The sequence below is a fragment of the Trichoplusia ni genome, chromosome 17 (assembly GCF_003590095.1).
Source record: "Trichoplusia ni isolate ovarian cell line Hi5 chromosome 17, tn1, whole genome shotgun sequence".
NCBI lineage: Eukaryota > Metazoa > Arthropoda > Insecta > Lepidoptera > Noctuidae > Trichoplusia > Trichoplusia ni.
In genome coordinates this window covers 8,241,263-8,260,412 of record NC_039494.1, presented here as the reverse complement: position 1 = coordinate 8,260,412, position 19,150 = coordinate 8,241,263, and the positions used below count along the sequence as shown (strand labels likewise).

At 35.6% G+C, this 19,150-nt stretch overlaps 1 protein-coding gene across 2 annotated transcripts; it reads right to left on the bottom strand.

Annotated features, from left to right (window-relative positions):
- Positions 1-1,954: 1,954 nt before the first annotated feature.
- LOC113502396 (leucine-rich repeat and immunoglobulin-like domain-containing nogo receptor-interacting protein 3) lies at positions 1,955-10,882 on the bottom strand. Of its 2 annotated transcripts, none has more exons than XM_026883952.1 (10): positions 10,801-10,882; positions 8,079-8,146; positions 7,700-7,831; positions 6,672-6,889; positions 5,586-5,783; positions 4,935-5,134; positions 4,285-4,492; positions 3,569-3,747; positions 2,787-2,920; positions 1,955-2,340 (listed from the first exon to the last, which is right to left on the bottom strand). In XM_026883952.1, exons 2-10 carry the CDS (start codon positions 8,140-8,142, stop codon positions 2,198-2,200), a joined length of 1,476 nt encoding a protein of 491 aa, XP_026739753.1. In that variant the 5' UTR covers positions 8,143-8,146; positions 10,801-10,882; the 3' UTR covers positions 1,955-2,197. The 2 variants fall into 2 exon arrangements, with proteins under 2 accessions (XP_026739753.1, XP_026739752.1); XM_026883951.1 differs by lacking the exon at positions 10,801-10,882 and adding an exon at positions 8,548-8,567.
- Positions 10,883-19,150: the final 8,268 nt, after the last annotated feature.

The following is a 19,150-nucleotide window of genomic DNA, read 5'->3' as shown; positions in this document are numbered from 1 at the left end:
CATACAGCGGAGCCTAGTAACCGTTTTTCGAAAGTTTAATCAAAACTTTGGAGTAAGAATGATTACAAAACAATTCCTATCATATACATGATAAAAAATCTTTGGAGGTAAAATCATATTAGGTATAAAACATCATAAAAAATTAGACCTGTCTGCACATATTTTAATCTGTGGCATGATATGGATATCATAAGTATTCAATTCATGTATTCATTCTTATCAAATCCGATAGCTTCGGAAATGTCCTTGAAATTGCCGTTATAATAAACTGTTTATGAAATAGATAGGTCTTAGCGAGACCATGAAGACTGTCAAATAGATTGCTTTTAATAAAATATGAACTATAATAGATCATTTTTTATTAAACGACTTGACGACACAAGACACCCAGACTCAGAACAAGCGTGGATCACACAAACGCTTGTCCTATGCGGGGATCGCATCCGGGCCGCGACACGTCGCGCTCTGTGGGTTTGGCTTGGTGACCTCAACCACTCGGCTATCCGTGCAGTCAATGGATGTATAAATAAATAAATGCGGACAACAACACATATAATACATTGTTCTGAACTCAAAGTAAGTTGCTAAAGCACTTGAGTTATGGAATTCAGATACAACGAAGGTACCACAAACACCCAGACCCGAGACAATGGAGAAATATAAATTTTTACATTGACCCGACCGGGGATCGAACCCGGGACCTCAGAGCTAGCGACACCTTGAAATCGGTGCGTACGCCACTCGACCACGGAGGTCGTCATGTCGTATGTTCCTCTTTCACGCAAACACCACTGAACGGATTTAGACGAAACTTGGTACACAGATAGTTTATAACCAGGATTAACACCTAGGATAGTTTTTATCCCGATTGAAAGTTACCGTAGGATCATTTTTGATTCAGTTTTTGAATAGCTAGTAATTGGGCTTATTATTTAATAATTAGTTCATTATCCTGTTGAAAAATGTTACAATAATTTTGTAAATTCGTCAATAATCTGTCTGAGATAAGATTAACGAATTGTTTATGATACTTACAAACTGATTCATATCCTCATTCATATACATACAAATAATACCACAAAATGACGTCACATTTTGGCGCTTTGTAGACATTTTATCATTTAATGTTTATCTTGTTAGGTATTCTTAACCGTAGGGTAATTACTGGACAGTTGAAGTTTCCGCAAATAAAGGATTTCTCTTACCGCTCATCGTCGTCATCGTCATCATCCTAGCCTGTTCCCAACTATGTTGGGGTCAGCTTCCAGTCTAACCGGATTCAGCTAAGTACCAGTGTTTTACAAGGAGCGACTGCCTATCTGACCTCCTCACAGTCCTCACACCAGTTACCTGGCTAACACGATACCCCTTGGTTAGACTGGTTGATTCTAACTTCTGCCTACCGTATCGATTGTCAAACATGTGTTATTAACAGCTGAGACCCATTAAAAAGAACATGTATCAACCGTAGCTTATATTTTTAAATCGACTGTAATTATAATTTTAAATAAAAACAAAAGATTAAAAACAATTAAGTACTTTATTAAATCTAGAACTTAACAATAATACAAATTATACCTAATTTCTTATTTATGCATTACCATGTGTAGAATGAAAGGCAGGTGGAAAATTTTAGAATCCCACAAAGCTTCTGAAAATATGAAATAGTTCTGCGTCTACTTTGGATTCTTCATGTCTGTTCTCCCATAGAGTGGGTATGAATAATCCCTGATAGATGCTCCATCACATTTTATATTAAAGTTCTCAACAAGGCCTGTGCATATTGGACCTGTGTCCCCGTGCACGCCTTTAAAAAAGGACCAGTCCCACGGAGTTATCCCGTGAATCTACAGAGATACTTGTAATATATTCTCTAGAACTGACTCATATTAGTCAAGAATCAAATGACTTAAAGTTTCAATTACGTGACTTAATTAACACATTATAAGGTACATTTTGGCTTTTTTAAATTCGGTATTTTTTATGCATATGCTATTATGTCACCATCTGGTATCAGACTTAGTCTGACACCAAATTATACATAGACCGTAGGATGTCTGAAAAGGATTCAAATAATCTCAAGTACGCTAGATTCTTAACAAAGTTTTCCTGAGACAATAAAGTTTCAATTTCGGGTTGCAATATTACAAAAATAATTAAAAAGGTATCTATCTAACTTATATAAAATAACAATGTCTTAGAAATAATTGTCTTCTGCGGGTGCTCTCTTATAGAAGGCTCTGGAAACATCCTCTGGGGCCCGAAGCCCGATGCAGGCGAAGTATCCTCGGCGCCAGAGCAGCATCAGACCCAACATGATGGGAACAGCTAGCAGAACACCTGGATAACGAATAAAACATAATTAGGTCAACATCGTTCAGCCTTTTTCCCAATTATGTTGGGGTCGACTTCCAGTCTAACCAGATTTAGCTAAGTATCAGTGTTTTACAAGGAGCGACTGCCTACCTTCTTCAAGACAAAATCATATCTTAAAAAGAGAAACTCAATATATAAATAAATAATAAATTAATAATAATAATAAATAAATAAGTAAATAAATAAATAAATAAATGGTTAATTTAAATTCAAATACAGTTTTTTTAATGGCTCCGTAAGCAATTCAATTCATTTCACAAACATTAAAGTCACATGCACAAAGACATCCAGACTCAGGACAAGCATTCGTGAATCACACAAACGTTTGTCCTATGGATCGATCCCGCGATACTTCGTACACCGTTACCATGGTGACCTCAACTTCTCGTCTATCCAAGCAGTCAACGTACCAATAAGAGTGCCGAGGAGTATAGCTCCGTCCTTCTCTGGCCTGTTTCCGTATTTGTCGACACACCTCATGGTGCGGTGGATCTCATGAAGATGCTTCATGGTATAGCCTCGCATTTCAATGGGTTCTTGACAACTGTAAATGGAAAAATGTTTTTAATGAAGTATTTTAGTGGTTTTTCTAGTAACTACTATAGTACATCATTATCGTCCTAGCCTGTTCCCAAGTACGTTCAAAATCAAAAGTTTCTACTTCAAATAGGTCATTTTCCAGGCACTTTCAAAACGTTACAATAATAACTCTAGGTGCACGGTTCCAAAATGCAATTCCTATGGAGATGAAAAACCGGCAACAAACTCTACAAATAACTCTTTTAAATATAATTTATTACAGTATAATATTTATGGAGATGAAGTTATATATATTAATAGGATAGAGATATAACACAATATGGAGAGAGAGTTTTATTTGGTACTAGCTGTTGCCCGCGACTTCGTCCCCGTGGGTAGAAGATATAAGTTATGATTTATATCTGCCCTGTTTTTTTCACATTTTCCATTGTATCTTCGCTCCTATTAGTCGCAGCGTGATAGTTTATAGCTTAAAGCCTTCCTCGATGAATGGTCTATTCAACACTAATTTTTCAATTTGGACCCGTAGTTCCTGAGATTAGCGCATTCAAACAAACAAACAAACTCTCCAGCTTTATATATTAGTATAGAGTATAGAATATAGATTGAAACGAATTCTTCTTAAGATAATCTAGATTCTGTTGAAACTTACACCATCAATGACGCATTCCCTCCTGCATGCTCGACACTCGGAACCAGGAGGTCTACCATCCATTGCGTGGAACAGTCGCAGAGGAACGGGTTGTCTGACACATCCACCTTCTCCAGAAGGTCCCAGCGGGAGATCAAACGGGAGTCCACTTCGGACAGGTTGTTTGATTGAAGGTAGAGCTGTGGAGAAGAAGGAGAGGAAGTTTTTATAAAGTTCTGCAAGGTCTGGATTATGATGGTATAGGATTATTGATAATGGCACGAAAAATTAAGGCTTATGCCCAGTGGGAGATGTAAGGTATTGAAAAATATGAAAAAAATATTGATACTTATCAGAGGTCTTCCACCACGTCTTAAAGAAAGTGTGGAAGAGAGATGGCGCTCTACGCCGTGTATATTGCTGTCACGCTTCGACAACCATAATAATATTGCTTTTAGACGCGGTGTTAGAACAGTTGTCACTTTTAATAAATAATAATTAAAAATAAATGCGGACAACATCACATACATTGTTCTGAACACAAAGTAAGTTGCTAAAGCACTTGTGTTATGGAATCCAGATACAATGAAGGTACCACAAACACCAGACCCTTGACAATGTAGTTTTACATTGACCCAACCGGGGACCGAACCCGGGACCTCAGAGCTAGCGACACCTTGAAACCGGTGCGTACGCCACTCGACCACGGAGGTTACCAACATCGTTAAGTAACATACCTCTTTCATAGGTGGCCAGTCATAAGTCTCCCCAATATCATCAGGTCTTGCCAACGCCTTAGGGTCTATATCACTGAGGGCTGGGTTGAAGCTCATGTGCAGTTTGGTGAGCTGTTCCAAACCGGCAAGTGAACCTGGACCAACGCGTTTCAAAGCCGGCATGTTGCACATGTGGAGCTCTTGCAGCTTACGAAGACGAGGGAAGCCTCTGGAAGTATTTATAATAAAGAAATTATTGCCTAGTCTTGTAATGTATAATATCTTGGTCAAGGTTTGGTTTTTTCATTTAGTAGTAATAATAAAAATTCAAAGTTAAACCTCCGACGATAAAGCCTTCCATCTTTCACAACTTTTAAATAGCTAGACCGATTTTGATCACACATGTCTAAGAATACTTAGAATATAACAAACAAGTACATTGAATTCGTTCAATCCAATCTTCAGCTATGATGTTATAAACAGACCGACAGACTCGTCAAAGTAAGTTTTTTTGGTCAAACACCATATAGATATTACTATTATTGAAGCAAGGCTTCGTTCTTTCATAAACCACAAAAATGTTCTGAACAACATCAAGATGTGTCAAGATATATTATAAATCCACGAGACGTAAATTAAAATTTCTATATAATAAATAGAAAATAACTTACGGGTAATCCTCCGAGTCCATTTCGAGTTGTACAATGGGATTCTGGTTAAGGTTCAAATAGATCAAATTCTTTGTTTCTTCAATCTCCTGTGGGACAGCTGTTAGGAGGTTATCGCTCAGGTCCAGACGTTCTAAGTATCTTGGTGTGTGAAGGAACTTCTCCGGGATTTTCGTGAGTTCACAAGACCGCATTCGTAGCACCTGAGAAAGTATGTTTGATTAACAGCGCCATCTCGCGTGCAGTGGACGAAGTTTTTGAGGACTTTTTAGTGTAGTTTTTGTGGTCGATGTTAACTAATTACTATGAAATTTTAAACTTCAAATATAAATAATAGACTAGCACTTACTTGTCTAAATTAAAACTAGTTTTTAATTTCCATTTGATAATTGTTCCAAAAAGGATTTTTTAGGTTTTTTATTTCTAAAACGTAATAAACTGTTGAATTCATGACACTACAACAAACTTTTTTTACCCTTACTAGAAAACCTCTGACTGATAGCAGAATTTAGCATTAAAAAGTCTGACAGTTGTCTGATTATCACAGTAAAGTACAACCTTTAAGCACAAGCCTAATTTGGACCAGATAGCCGCTTTTGAATTTTCGTGTAACTTGACGTTAGTTTGTGCTACTCAACAACAGATGGCGCTTACCTTCAACATGGGCAAACTAGAGATAGCAATAATGGTGACTTGGTCGAAGGTTGCTAGAGGGTTTCCACTGATGTCCAGCTCCTCCAGCTCTGGGAGATGCTCGAACAGGTCCTGGCTGAGGGAGTGAAGGTCGTTATTGGCGAGGTTTAGGACCCTCATGGATGCCAAAGGTTTGTACTCTTCCGCGGAGTAGCGACCCTGGAAAGGAGAAATAGATTTTACAAAATGAGAAATTACGCCGAGTGCCAAAACGCTTTTTAAAGACCTAGCAAAGCGTCTCGTTGACACTTCTCGTGACCCAAAGGCTGGCTTTTACCTCGCACAGAGGATTAGCATTGCCATTCAACGTGGCAATGCTGCCAGCCTTTTGGGCACACTCCCAGCCGGCAGCGATGCCGATGAATTTTTTGATGCATTGATTTAATTATTGTTTATGTTTTTTTGTATATAGCAAATGATTGTACCCTAATGACTTTAATTTTAAAAATAAATTTATCAATGAAATGATTAAATGAGAAATTTACAAAGAAAAAAATAATTTTATTAAGAATAATGAAAGGAATCAATTTTGATTCCTTTCCCACTTTATTGGTAGAAAGACTCCTTAAATAATAATTGAGACGTAACCTGACTATTAATTTACTCTTAAATTTAAATGATGCTTACAATCAGAATATCTCGCTGTATCGTACGTACCATTTATCACAGCTATGGTTAATGAATATTTCTTCATTACGCAGTATATTTGTAACATTTTAGTTTTTCATTACGCGACATAATCGAATGCAACTTAGCATGGTTTTAAACCCCCGCGACAAAAAGATTAAAATACATACTGAGGGAACAATTTAAAAAAAAATATGGTAACTATCGTGAGAATAATTCGTTATTGAATGATACAACGGTTTACCGACTAGTTTCAGATCCAAGCAGAATCCTTAATCATGAACTGACGAGGAAAGGTCGCGAGTCGAATACGCGAGAGTAAACCGTTGCATCGTTGAATAATTAATCATTCTCACTATAGTTACTATTCAAATATTTAATTCATGAATGCAAATGTTTAACAACAAATTTTTAAATTACCTCAAAAGCATGAGGACTCAGATTCGCCGTCGTCAGTTTGTTGTAACTCAAGTCCAAAACCCTCATCTCCTGCAGATCCCTGAAGGCTGCGTTCTCAATCCTCTCGATCTTGCATCGTGAAAGGTTCAGCACTTCAATTGATAGATCCGCCATGACCGTCACGTTGACGAACAAATTCTCACTCAAGTCCACATTTTTTGGTTTTAAATCCGTTATTTCTGAAATTTGGATAATTGATTATTATATCCGTTTCCAAGATTGTTTTAACCTCCGTCGGAAAACGACGTAGTATTATTTGATACGTTTATCTGTGGTATAGTACCCATTGAACGGATACACTGATTTTGATTTAGTTCACGCTGTATCGTCGTTTTCATTTAATTATTTCTGACATTATTCTCAGTCATACATCTCAGTCAATTTTATACCTCACTGTATCTTTCGCTTTACAAAGTTTAGGTCGCTTTAAGCTTAAATGGAAACTAATTATATTATAGAAGCATTTAGAAGTTTATATCTAGGTAAGTATTAACTAAGATAAATATCCAGGCGTTCATTTTTACGTCTTTGAAAACAAATAAGATTAATTAATAATGAACGTGGCATTAATCAAGATTCAGGCAGAAGCCTTCGGACACTTAAAACTCTGACACCAGAGGGCCTACTTCGACGGCTTAAAGTAAAATTATTGCGGATTTAGAAGAAACCTACCCCATGTACAGTGCCGGCGTAAGGGCCACTGACACCCCGGGCGAAAATATTGTGGCGCCCAATTGAGGTAAGCAATATCTTCATCAATTTCATCTTTCCTTTAGCGTTACGTTTGACGGTGGAAGTATTCCACCTCTAGCGTAGAGCACAGTTCTGAGGGTTTGCGCCAGGAGAGGCAAGAGACTCCAACTTCAGACCTTGGCGCCCCCCCGAAATTGTCGCCCTGGGCCACCGCCCCCCCCCCCCTAATGCCGGCACTGCCCATGTATTCCACAAACATAATAATATTAGGTATATTAAGACGTTACTTTACTTACCACTCCATTCTTGCTTTGTAAAGAAAGTAGATATATTCTGGTCGAAGCAGTCGACATTGTTGTCCTTGCAATGGCACAGTTTGCAAATGTTGGAATCCTTTGGTAGCACATTTGTTGTATTTGAAGTTTGCTCTGAAAAGTTATTGTAATGAAAATTAATGTTGCTATTCGGCAAGAGATGGCGCTGTTTGTCGCTTTTTAGTTGAAACTTGAAACTTTTTGAATGATAAATTAATTTTGCGTAAATCTCAAAATACACGCTGTTCCTTATTTCCAAGAACATGTTTTAAAATTATAGAGTTAACAAAAAACATTTTAATCCCTACACAATTTTAAATCTATAGTTTACATAGTTTCGTCAATAGATGGCGTTACTTACCGTCAGCGCTGACCCCGATTACGAAAACGGCGAAAACAAAACACGCTAGCACTCGACCACCCATTTTCCTGTTAAAAACAAATGTAACACAAGTGACTAACTGTTTTACAACTGGTTACTATCGCAACATAATCTCGTAGATAAAGAATATTCACAAAATATGTGTTAAGTCGAATAAGGTTAGGTTAGTTGTAGATTGAGTAGGTATATTCTTTGTCATTTCGTTACGTATTACAATTTTAAGTTTTAAAGATTTTATGATTGTGTTCAATTTTACTAATATTACATATAAACGCAAACGTTTGTAATGTATATTACTCTGTCACGCATAAACTACTGAACGGTTTTGGTCAAAATTTGGTACACAAATAGTTTATAACCTGATTTAAAATATAAGATCGATATTACCGTGAGATCATTTTTGATTAATTACAAGCAAAGCCCAAACAAATATCTATTCTATTCTTACTTCATCAGATATTTTCACCAAATTATAACTATATTTTATCTCGGCACACTTATTAAATTTGTTTTTCATCACATCACATTTTCGATACCATGTCTTTACGCTTAATATACGATACTTATTTACCTAATGCAATAAGTATACTGAAGTGTTCAGTTGTCTGTCTGAATCATAACTAGCTATGACAACAAATAGTCGTGACTTCTCACATATTTAGTAGATATTAACACTAACAATACGGATTTATTGCAAACGTTAGTAGTTACGATGTTACTACACACATATGTTTATACACACATACATACAAATGTTTATTTTGAGGGTATTGGTAATCAAGAACTTAATTAAAAAAACTAAACGAAATTTTCATAAAATAAAATTCTTTTGTCATTAGGAGCTCGTGGCTAAGCTACAACATCACAAATTGATCGATCACAGGTTAGGCTACGTTTGATACGGATCGTTCTGAGTATGGGTGACCATATATCACATAACGAGGTCCTCCTTGTTTCGGAAGACAGGTTAAATTGTGGTTTTAATAAATCTTTGACGGTCGTTACGAGTAGTCATAAGCTAGAAACTCTGACAACCAGTCTAACTAAGGGGTATCGTGTTGCCCAAGTAACTGGGTTTAGGAGGTCAGATAAACAGTCGGTCCTTGTAAAACACTTAGCTGCATCCAGTTAGACTGGAAGCCGACCCCAACATAGTTGGGACAAGGCTAGGACGATAATGATCGTCTACAGGTAATTTAAAACTACAATTATATAACTTTAAGGCGAGGCTATATTATTTAAGAAAAGTTTGGTTCTAGAACATAATAAACACGTTTGAACTCAAAAACCTAATTTTTGGTCTGACTACTCTCATCGGTAAATGTTTACGCAGCTGTTTTCAAAGTTTTTTCCAACTTTCACTTGTTTGTTTCTTATACTGTAAATGTATCGTATCTTTGTATGGCTAATTTTGTACTGGATTGTTTTGATCGGTTCTATTGTTTTATTGATCCTTTAAATACATTTATAACTAGCTTTTGCCCGCGACTTCGTCCCCGTGGGTAGAAGATATAAGTTATGATTTAGACCTGCCATGCTTTTTTCACATTTTCAATTTTATCTTCGCTCATATTAGTCGCAGCGTGATGGTTTATAGCCTAAAGCCTTCCTCAATGAATGGTCTATTTAACACAAAAAGAATTTTTCAATTTGGACCCGTAGTTCCTGAGATTAGCGCGTTCAAACAAACAAACAAAGAACCACTTCAGCTTTAATTAGTATAGAAGTATAGAAAAGCAATTCTTGTCTCATGACCTTACACAATTCTTATACTTTAGATTGCATTGAAAAAGGAAAACTCATCATAATGTAGTGACGACTTCACTTTAAGTACCGATCATCATTATTAGAAACGATTCCAATCGACGTGTCCTTTAACGAAAGAGATAACAATACATTGGCAACAAACAGAAAATACAGACACTAAAATTAATTTACAACTGGTTTCTAGAAATAGATTACTTGTGTAATCCCTCCATTTCAAGAATATCTTTTTGATAGTTCAAGTCAAATGAGATTTAAGCCTGGAATTTTACTTTAAAAACTCCGCTAGGCGTTTCAGGGCCCCTATTCTGCTATTTACAATGGCCGATAAATGAATGAAAATGGGCTCAAAACGACACGTTTCGCATTTTGTCCTACACTAAAATTAAAAACTTAGTATGGGACCGTACACTCAAGGTCAATACAATTAACTTCTAATTATTGTATTTTCAAAAAGCTTAAGAGAATAGGAATAATTTCAGAAATTTAATCCAATCGCCCGTCAGTCATCGGCCATTGTAAAATAGCAGAATCGGGGCCCAGGTGAAACACATTGATAGATAGCAATGTGTTGCTTTTCCTTTTATCTTGAAATATACAACTAGTCAAAAGGTTTTTCTTAGCACGGACATGGAAGGTATCGACGTCGAAATTCTTGCAAAGTGTAGAATCAGTGCTATTATCACTCTCATTGTCAACAAGATTATATCAATACCTCATATTGTACACATCAAAAGCATTATTCCATAGCGTAAATAATAAACTCACAAACACACATTTAACTTACAAAAAAACTCTTTTTGCGCAATATCTATCTAAAAACAATACATCACTATGTAAACTACTCAAACACAACACTACCTTTTGACAACAACCTTAGAAAAAAAAACAAAAAAAAATGATTTGGTTACACAAGAAAATGCAATAAATATGTCACCTTATTTCCACAGATTAAAAACACATTAAAAAATACTTTTTTAAGACACAACGGCTCTGATACTTGTCACAGAGTGTACTGAAAATGTCGGCTAAATATTAATCTTATCTTTTTATCATACATGCACGGTTGATAAGAATTTGAGTCATATTGTAGTCAATATTTATGAGGATATATCCATGTACTATTTAATTGTTTTGCTTCCATTATTGTCTTTACAATAACCTCACTTCTACTCGTAATTGTGTAAATTATTACCCGGTAAACGTTTTCAATGCCTTATTAAATATTTGTAAAGAATTTCTGGGCCCCAATTCATGTGTATTGATTTCCAATTATTTTGTTGGTAAAATGCTTAGGAGAATACGAATCATCATCATCATCAGCCCAAATTTGTCCACTGCTGGACGTAGGCCTCCTCAATTGCACGCCATCGAGATCTATCTTCGGCTGCTCGCATCCAGCTCCTGTCAGCCATCTTGCGTAGACCATCACGAAAATAAATAGTGCCAATTTAATGCTATTTTCAATCATTCATTATTTTAAATAGCAGAATTGTGAAAATAAATTACTAGAATAAATTTCACAGAATGTTATTTTTCATCCAAACAAAAAACATAAATGTTCTTGAAAATTGAGATTGCATAACGTAATAGTTTTCTAAAACTCGTCTCTTTAACCAGTACGTCCTGCCCACTATGACCTATGGTGCCCAGACATGGACGCTTACACATGAGGCTGTCCATAAGACAAGGCAAAAGAAGCGTCAGTCGTCCGGGAGCAAGATGGGTCGATGACATTATAAAGGTCTCGGGTCGAGTCTGGATGAGGCTAGCACAGGACCGTAGAAATTGGCACGAAAAAGGGGAGGCCTATGCCCAGCAGTGGGAGGATAAAGGCTGTGGATGATGATGAATAGTTTTCTAGAATTACTTTATCAATTTTCATTTATCGTTATTATTCATGAAAAAATATAAACATTGAAATAATAAGACTTTCTGAGAAGTATGTTTGAGTCAATTTGATTGTGTATCCGTTTAGCAATCTTTATCTCGGAATTTACTGAACATAGGTAGATAGTGCAGACTTTGGCGTGTCGATATTTCTGGATGATACATTATCGTTAAATGATTTCATTATTGAATATAAGATTAATTATTTTAATAAGCATGTACTTATGGAATGTATTTTAATGGAGTTTTTTTTTGACGAGATTTTTAGATAATAATGTAATACTAGCCTATATACGTCCCACTGTTGGGCACAGGCCTCTTCCCGTATAGGGAAGGTTTGAGCATTGATCACCACGCTATCTCACTGCGGGCGATTTCAGATTCAAATATTTGGAATCCAGGTTTCCCCAGGTTTGTTGGAATCGAACATGCAACACGTGTAAAATTCACCATTTTCCCACACTTTTATACACTCACTTTCTTGTTTGTTCGTTTGTCGATCCGGTTAGATTTTTGCAAGTCAAATTTGAGGCACTTTCTCAATAAGCTTATTTACAAAACCCAAACATTGTCTTGAATATCTAGAACAACAAATACTGAAATACAACTTCCCTTAAATATGTATAAACTAAAAAGGAACTCTATGACTAAGTCTCTTCAGTATATCCGTCTGTGACCAGACTGTATCTCATAAACCGTTATAGCTAGACAATTGACATTTTCACAGACAGATTATGTATATACGTTGCCTCTAAAAGACCAAATAAACCGTGGTTCAGCAACTACGGTCATAAATTTGATAGGACACCAAACTTTTCCAAAAAATATAATATTATCTCAGCCTATTTGTACGGAACGCTCATTCTCATAAGTACGACTTGCCCTTGACCGGTTTGTTTTCCTCATATTGTCTCTGCTCACCCCACACCGCCAAAGCGTGATAATATTAACTGAAAACTCTATACGTCTCTTACTAACCAGCCCACGCCCTAAATCAATACTATTTTATCTAAAGATAAGTAGATAACAGACAAGATTGCCTTCAGTTTATCAAATCTAATTAATAAAACACTTACATACCAAACTAAACCTTAACTCTTAGAAACACGACTCAAAATCCCCCAAACCAATGTTAAATACCCACCAATTATAAAAGATACATGAAGTCATTATTTTCGGCAAAGAGTAGGGGTCAGCGTATTTTGGTCGTGTTGCCTCTAACAAGTCCCAATGGACGGTAATCCGATGCGCGCCATCTAGCGGCGAATAGCGGTAATCACTTGATAATTGACATTAAGTACGTTTGAACGTAAAATGTCGACAAATTACTTAGGATTTGGGACTAGATGGGGGATTTATTTTATATGTATTTTTTAATTTTGGTAAGGGACTTTGTTTTTTTGTAATAATAATTTTAAAACAAAACTTAAAAAGACTTAGGAACGCTTCTCTTTATGTCTTACTATTACTATAACAATAAAAAACGGCAAGAAAAACAATTTTGTTAATAAAATGGCAATTCATGATTTTGAGCCTTACGAAGCCTTTGCCCAAATTCTGCTCAAAATCAAATCAAATCAAAATTTATTTATTCAAATTAGGCTACTAAGTAGCACTTTTTGAAGGTCAGGTATTTAAAATGGCCGATGAATGAATGAAATTTGACTTAAAATGACAATTTTCGTTTTATCTTAAGCATTTTTCTACACAATAATTGGAAATTTAGTGTGGGACGCTAAACTCAAGGTCAATATAATTAAGATACAATTATTGTATTGGCAAAATGCGTAAGAGAATAAGAATAATTTCAAATTTAATTCAATTGCCATTCATTCATCGGCCATTGTAAAATAGCAGAATCGGGGCCATGGTGTCAGACGGCCGTATAGATTAGTCTCATCTAATAATAGGGTTCCGTTTTTACCCTTTACCCAAAACGAAGACATTTTAAATTAATGTCATTTACTAATATAATATTATAAATGCGAAAGTAACTCTGTCTGTCTGTCTGTCTGTTACGCTTTCACGTCTAAACCACTGAACCGATTTTAATGAAATTTGGTACAGAGATAGAGGTGACCTTGAGAAAGAACATAGGTTTTTATCCCGGACTTTTGAAAAGTTCTCTTGAACGCGATATAACCGACCTCGACGCGGTCGAAGCCGCGGGCGAAAAGCTAGTAATAACATAAATACGAAATTAAACATTCACTAATTTAGCCAACTGTCAAAAAAGGGGTTTATGATCGTAATTGCTTTTGAGAATACCTGCTCCGAAACTAATAGTGCGTTTTCAAGTGAGTTGCAAAGGTTAAATAGCGCCGTGGGGCTTAACATTTTGATAAAATCACTTATAATGACACCCTCCCTTCGAATTAAGGGCTGACAAAATGGTTAATAGTTTTAACATTTTAGTGTGTGTCAAATAACCCTTGAGGGATAGAGTTTGTAAGTTTGTTTCGGTTTTTGAGGAATTGGAACTTAAAATGATTATGGTCATTTTTTTGTTATTTTGAGTTTGTAAAAGTTTTACAAGAAATCAAGATCATATTTAAAAAGAATGCCTCCTTTTTTGTACATTGATGATGATTTTTGAATAAAAAAGAAGCTGTCGTACCTAATTTTTGGAAATCACTAAAATCTAAAACTGACCTTTAGGTACTTGAGCATATTATGTCATCGCCCAAGTAAAAAAAAGTAAAAAAACTTAAAGTTATTTAACGATTTCTCATGTTTTTATTAATTAAGAATGAATTTATATTTTCAGCGAATATTATTACTGAATAAAGCCCGGTATGTAACGGCTCATTAAGTAATTGCCAGGCTGGGACAGGATAAGATGGTCAGAAGAAATATTCAAGACGGTAGGAGAAGGAACAAGAGATAGAAGCAATCGCAGCAGTGGATTATTCTTACCTACCTATATGTTTTTCTTATTGTTCCAGTCAGTGTAAGTGATCTACGTCAATCTAATTTTTATCCTAATAAATAAATAAAACACTCTCACCCAACAACCATAGCAAAATAAAAAATCCCTTTGATCAACAACAGCCCCAAACTAACTTAATTTCACCTTTCATAGCCCTTTATCTTTATTAAATCTTTATCTTTCATAAAACAGATGATGTAATAACTCCCTTTTACCTTTGACAACGCCACCTTCCCTAAAACCGGTCCAATCCGGTTCAATCTGGTTCTAACTGGATCAAAGCGCCGCATTCCGGCTCCTAATAACTGCAAATTATAGGATACTCGGTAAACTTAGCGTGTTAGGGTAAAGTGGACTTTATGTGCATGTGTTAAGGTTGAATTTAGTGTGTGGTGGTGAGTCGGCAAGGAAAAATGGATGAGATAGCGTTTCATGTTTTCGTTCATTGTTGTCATATAAAATATTAATTGTAGAAGGTTTAAAATGTTATAGAAATATATCATAAATGTTATTTTGTAAATATGTTCCCAACATGTGTTTTTATGTTATAATTTGTTAGACTATTCTTCTTAGTTCTTTTTTTATTTTATAATAGCGACTCCCGCGTTTAAGGAGTTTAATCCTTATGTCATTCTTAAGTCGCGGGAAGTTTCACAAACATTCAAGTCACATGCACAAGACACCAGACCAATGGGTCTGGTTCAATAGCTATGATGCCATAGGCAGTGGAACGGGCAAAGAGATAGACAGACGGACACACATGGGTGTGTGTTTGTCTGTCTGTCTCTTTGTGCGTGTTGTCTTGTTGTGTTTTCTTGCGTCGAGAACTTAAAAGCAAGTATTATTCAATAAATATACCTTATCGAGATCCACTGCTTTACATAGGCCTCTCCAAAGTTGTTGAAAAACGGGCATACAACTTACAAATCAATACATCTTACATGACAGTCCTGTTGGTCTAGTGGTTAGTGACCCTGACTGCTATACCGGAGGTCGTGGGTTCGATTCCCACCCAGTACAAATGTTTATGTGATGAGCACGATCATTTGTTCTGTGTCTGGGTGTAATTTATCTATATTATGTATGTATTTAGAAATGTGTATCAGTTGTCTAGTACTCATAATACAAGCTCTGCTTAGTTTGGGACTAGATGGCGTTGTGTGAAAGTTGTGGAATATTATATTATTACTAGCTGTTGCCCGCGACTTCGTCCGCGAGGTTAGAAGATATAAGTTAGGAATTTTTGAACGGAAGCCCTCGAAGTTGAATATTTTTCCCGTTTTTGCCACCTTTTCCATTGTATCTTCGCTAATATTATTTGCAGCGTGATGTTTTATAGCCTAAAACCTTTCTCGATGAATGGTCTATTGAATCCAAAAATATTTTTTCAATTTGAACCAGTAGTTCCTGAGATTATCGCGTTCAAACAAACAAACTCTTCAGCTTTATATATTAGTATAGATTATATTTCAATGACAAATTGCACTTGTTTTTCTGCTGCCTCTCTGTATAATGCGTGAAGGGTGAAAGCAGCGACAACTCTTTTAATTTAGGAACAGACGGCTCAATATCATTGTGATTTGATTATATTGTGGAGAAGGTTATATTTTATAGGACCATTACAGCATACCGTATTTTAGCTGTGTTAATAATAGCGCCAAAGCGGAAAATGTTGCGAATAGCCGCTACTCTCAAATGACTTCAAAACAAGGAGGTTCATAATACGACAGGTTTTTTTGTATGTTTTTTACCTCAGAATAAACATTTCATCAATTTTGGCTCAGTAGTTTTTGTTGGAAACCGTTTGTATGCATGTTGTCAAAAAATATTTTGCTGTGTTATTTATATCAGTCAAGTGGAAAACCTCGAGGGTGGCAGCTGTTATTATTAATCGTCTGAATTCTTATTGATCTATTGTTGGTAATGGATCAAGACAGTTCTTTTATGTAACATCTCAGAGTGAGAAACTTATGCATTATAGACCTGTTCTCTCTAGTTGCGGTTATCTCGAGCCGGACAATCTAGTTATAAAATAAAACCTCATAAATAATGTAAGTTACACAAATAATAATCATACAAACCCAAAGAACTAGTCTGTACGTCCAAAACATAGCTACTTGGACGTCAAGACGCGGAAAGAAATCATGAAATCACAACGTCCATTTTGAGTTTACTCAGTTTCTGATCACCTCTCGTATACCACCATCCATTAAATGGGGTATTTGAACAATCTTAGTTTATGTACCCCTTGGTAAAATTAATGCTTTTCTTTTCAGTAATAGCTTTCAATGATATTTTGTAGTCCAGAAAAGAATAGACTATTTATTTATTTGTAAGATCTCTTTTCATTCACGGGCTAACTTCATGAGAAGAGACCCGGTCCTTTTTATAGGCGTGCACGGGGACACAGGTCCAACGTGTAGAGGCCTTCTTCAGAACTTTAATCTACAATGTGATGGGGCATCTACTAGGGATCATTCACCTCCGCTCTATGGGAGAACGGACATGAAGAACCCAAACTAGATAAAAAACTATTGCAAGAATGTGTGAAAGAAAAATTTGGCTATTATAAATATGATAAGTTATGTGGACCAGTTCCTTGGATTTTCCAGAAAACTATGGCACTATGTGTGGCATATTTGTAAGATTATTGTAACAATATTCTATCTATAAGGTTTCTAAAATGGACGTCGATTCGTTAATTTTAACTTACTGCGTTTACTGACTTTGCCCGCGTAGACCTCGGTTAGCCCGGCAAGAAGTGAATGAATGCTTAATTTCTTTCTTAAGAAAGTAAATACATACAAAACCAAATAAATATACAAAATACAGACTAATTGAGAACCTCATTATTTTTGATTTCTGCTGTTTAAAAAATTACTCTCCCATACGATTATTGATCAGCTAATGTCAATTTCATACATTTTTATAAAGAACTACGATCTGTTAACATGTTTCAATGTCTCAGGCCCTGTTAGCCCTTCCAATCAATTTAATTCTGTTATCCCATACCATTTCAGTCCATTCAAATCACACACACAATTTGAGACTAATTTCACATTGTTTTCGCCCCTTCCAAACTTATACAAAGGCCACGTTTGGGGGAGTGGGACAGCAATACACTTGTATAGCGCTGTCCTTTTCTAATATTAACAAGTTTATTTTGTTTGGGGTACGTTTGATTGGTTTTTGTAATATTATTTATGTAATTTGGACCTCAAATGTGATTGTAGATATTTTTATACAATTGTCAGTTTTGATTCGCACGCTGATTTGTGTTGAATTGTGTTTAGTAAAAGTTATTAGGGTTCCGTAGCCGAAGGGGAGAAACGAAACATTATTACCGAGGCATCGCTGTCTGTAAGTCCGTCTGTCACCAGGCCGTATCTCATTAACCGTTATAGACAGCTGAATTTTCACAGATTATGTACGTATTCCTGTTGCTGCAATAAAAACAAATATTAAAAATAGACATTGCGATAATAATATCATACTAATTTTAAAACATAAAATAGACCCAATTGCTCCAAATGCAGGTATCTGAAACTTTCAAATTTGGAGGGCGCTTTCAGGCTAAAAGCTTAGTCTATATTAAGTTAGTTTTAGTTAATTAAGTGTTATTTTATAGCCTTAGTATAGTCTAGTTTTCTATTATATTAGTGATACCCCACTATCCTCAACGCTGTCTCATTTTGTAACGTTTCCTTGAGAATACAAATCAATTTCTTATTAAATGATGTAACAGTTTAACACGCAGACGAAGTCGCGGGCAACAGCTAGTTAATATATACATATACATATATATATATATATAACACGCACACGCACACACACACAACACGCACATATTGATCTCAATTTGTTTATTAATGTTTTATAAGTAAGACTTAAGTTTAATTTTGTTTTTTTTTTTAATTTGTAATGTTTAATTTTTATCTACTATTAATTTGATACACAATGTTTATGATGTAATTAGGAAGAGCGAGGCCTCCTAGCACAGGTAAATACTTACTTAAAAGGAGGTCTCCTTGTAAGATTTTATGATTATGTTTACTTGTGTCAAATAAATAATATATTTTTAATATATAAATGTGAATGTAAGCATTCATGCATATATTTCTGGTGTCTTTGTGCATGTGAGTTGCATGTTTGTAAACCCCCCGCGACACAGGGATTAAATAAATTCCTTGCTGCGGGAGTCGTTTTTTACCTTACTCGCGAAAAATACTAAACCGATCGTCATGAAACTTTGCACACATGATCTTTGAGGGGTTGGGGGTGGTATAGGGTCTTTTTTTAATCAATTAAAAAGAAACAGGATTATGACAGCGATATTTTCATATATTCAGCGACCGCTAATCTATACTAATATATAAAGCCGAAGAGTTTGTTTGTTTGTTTGAACGCGCTAATCTCAGGAACTACTGGTCCAAATTGAAAAATTATTTTTGTGTTGAATAGACCATTC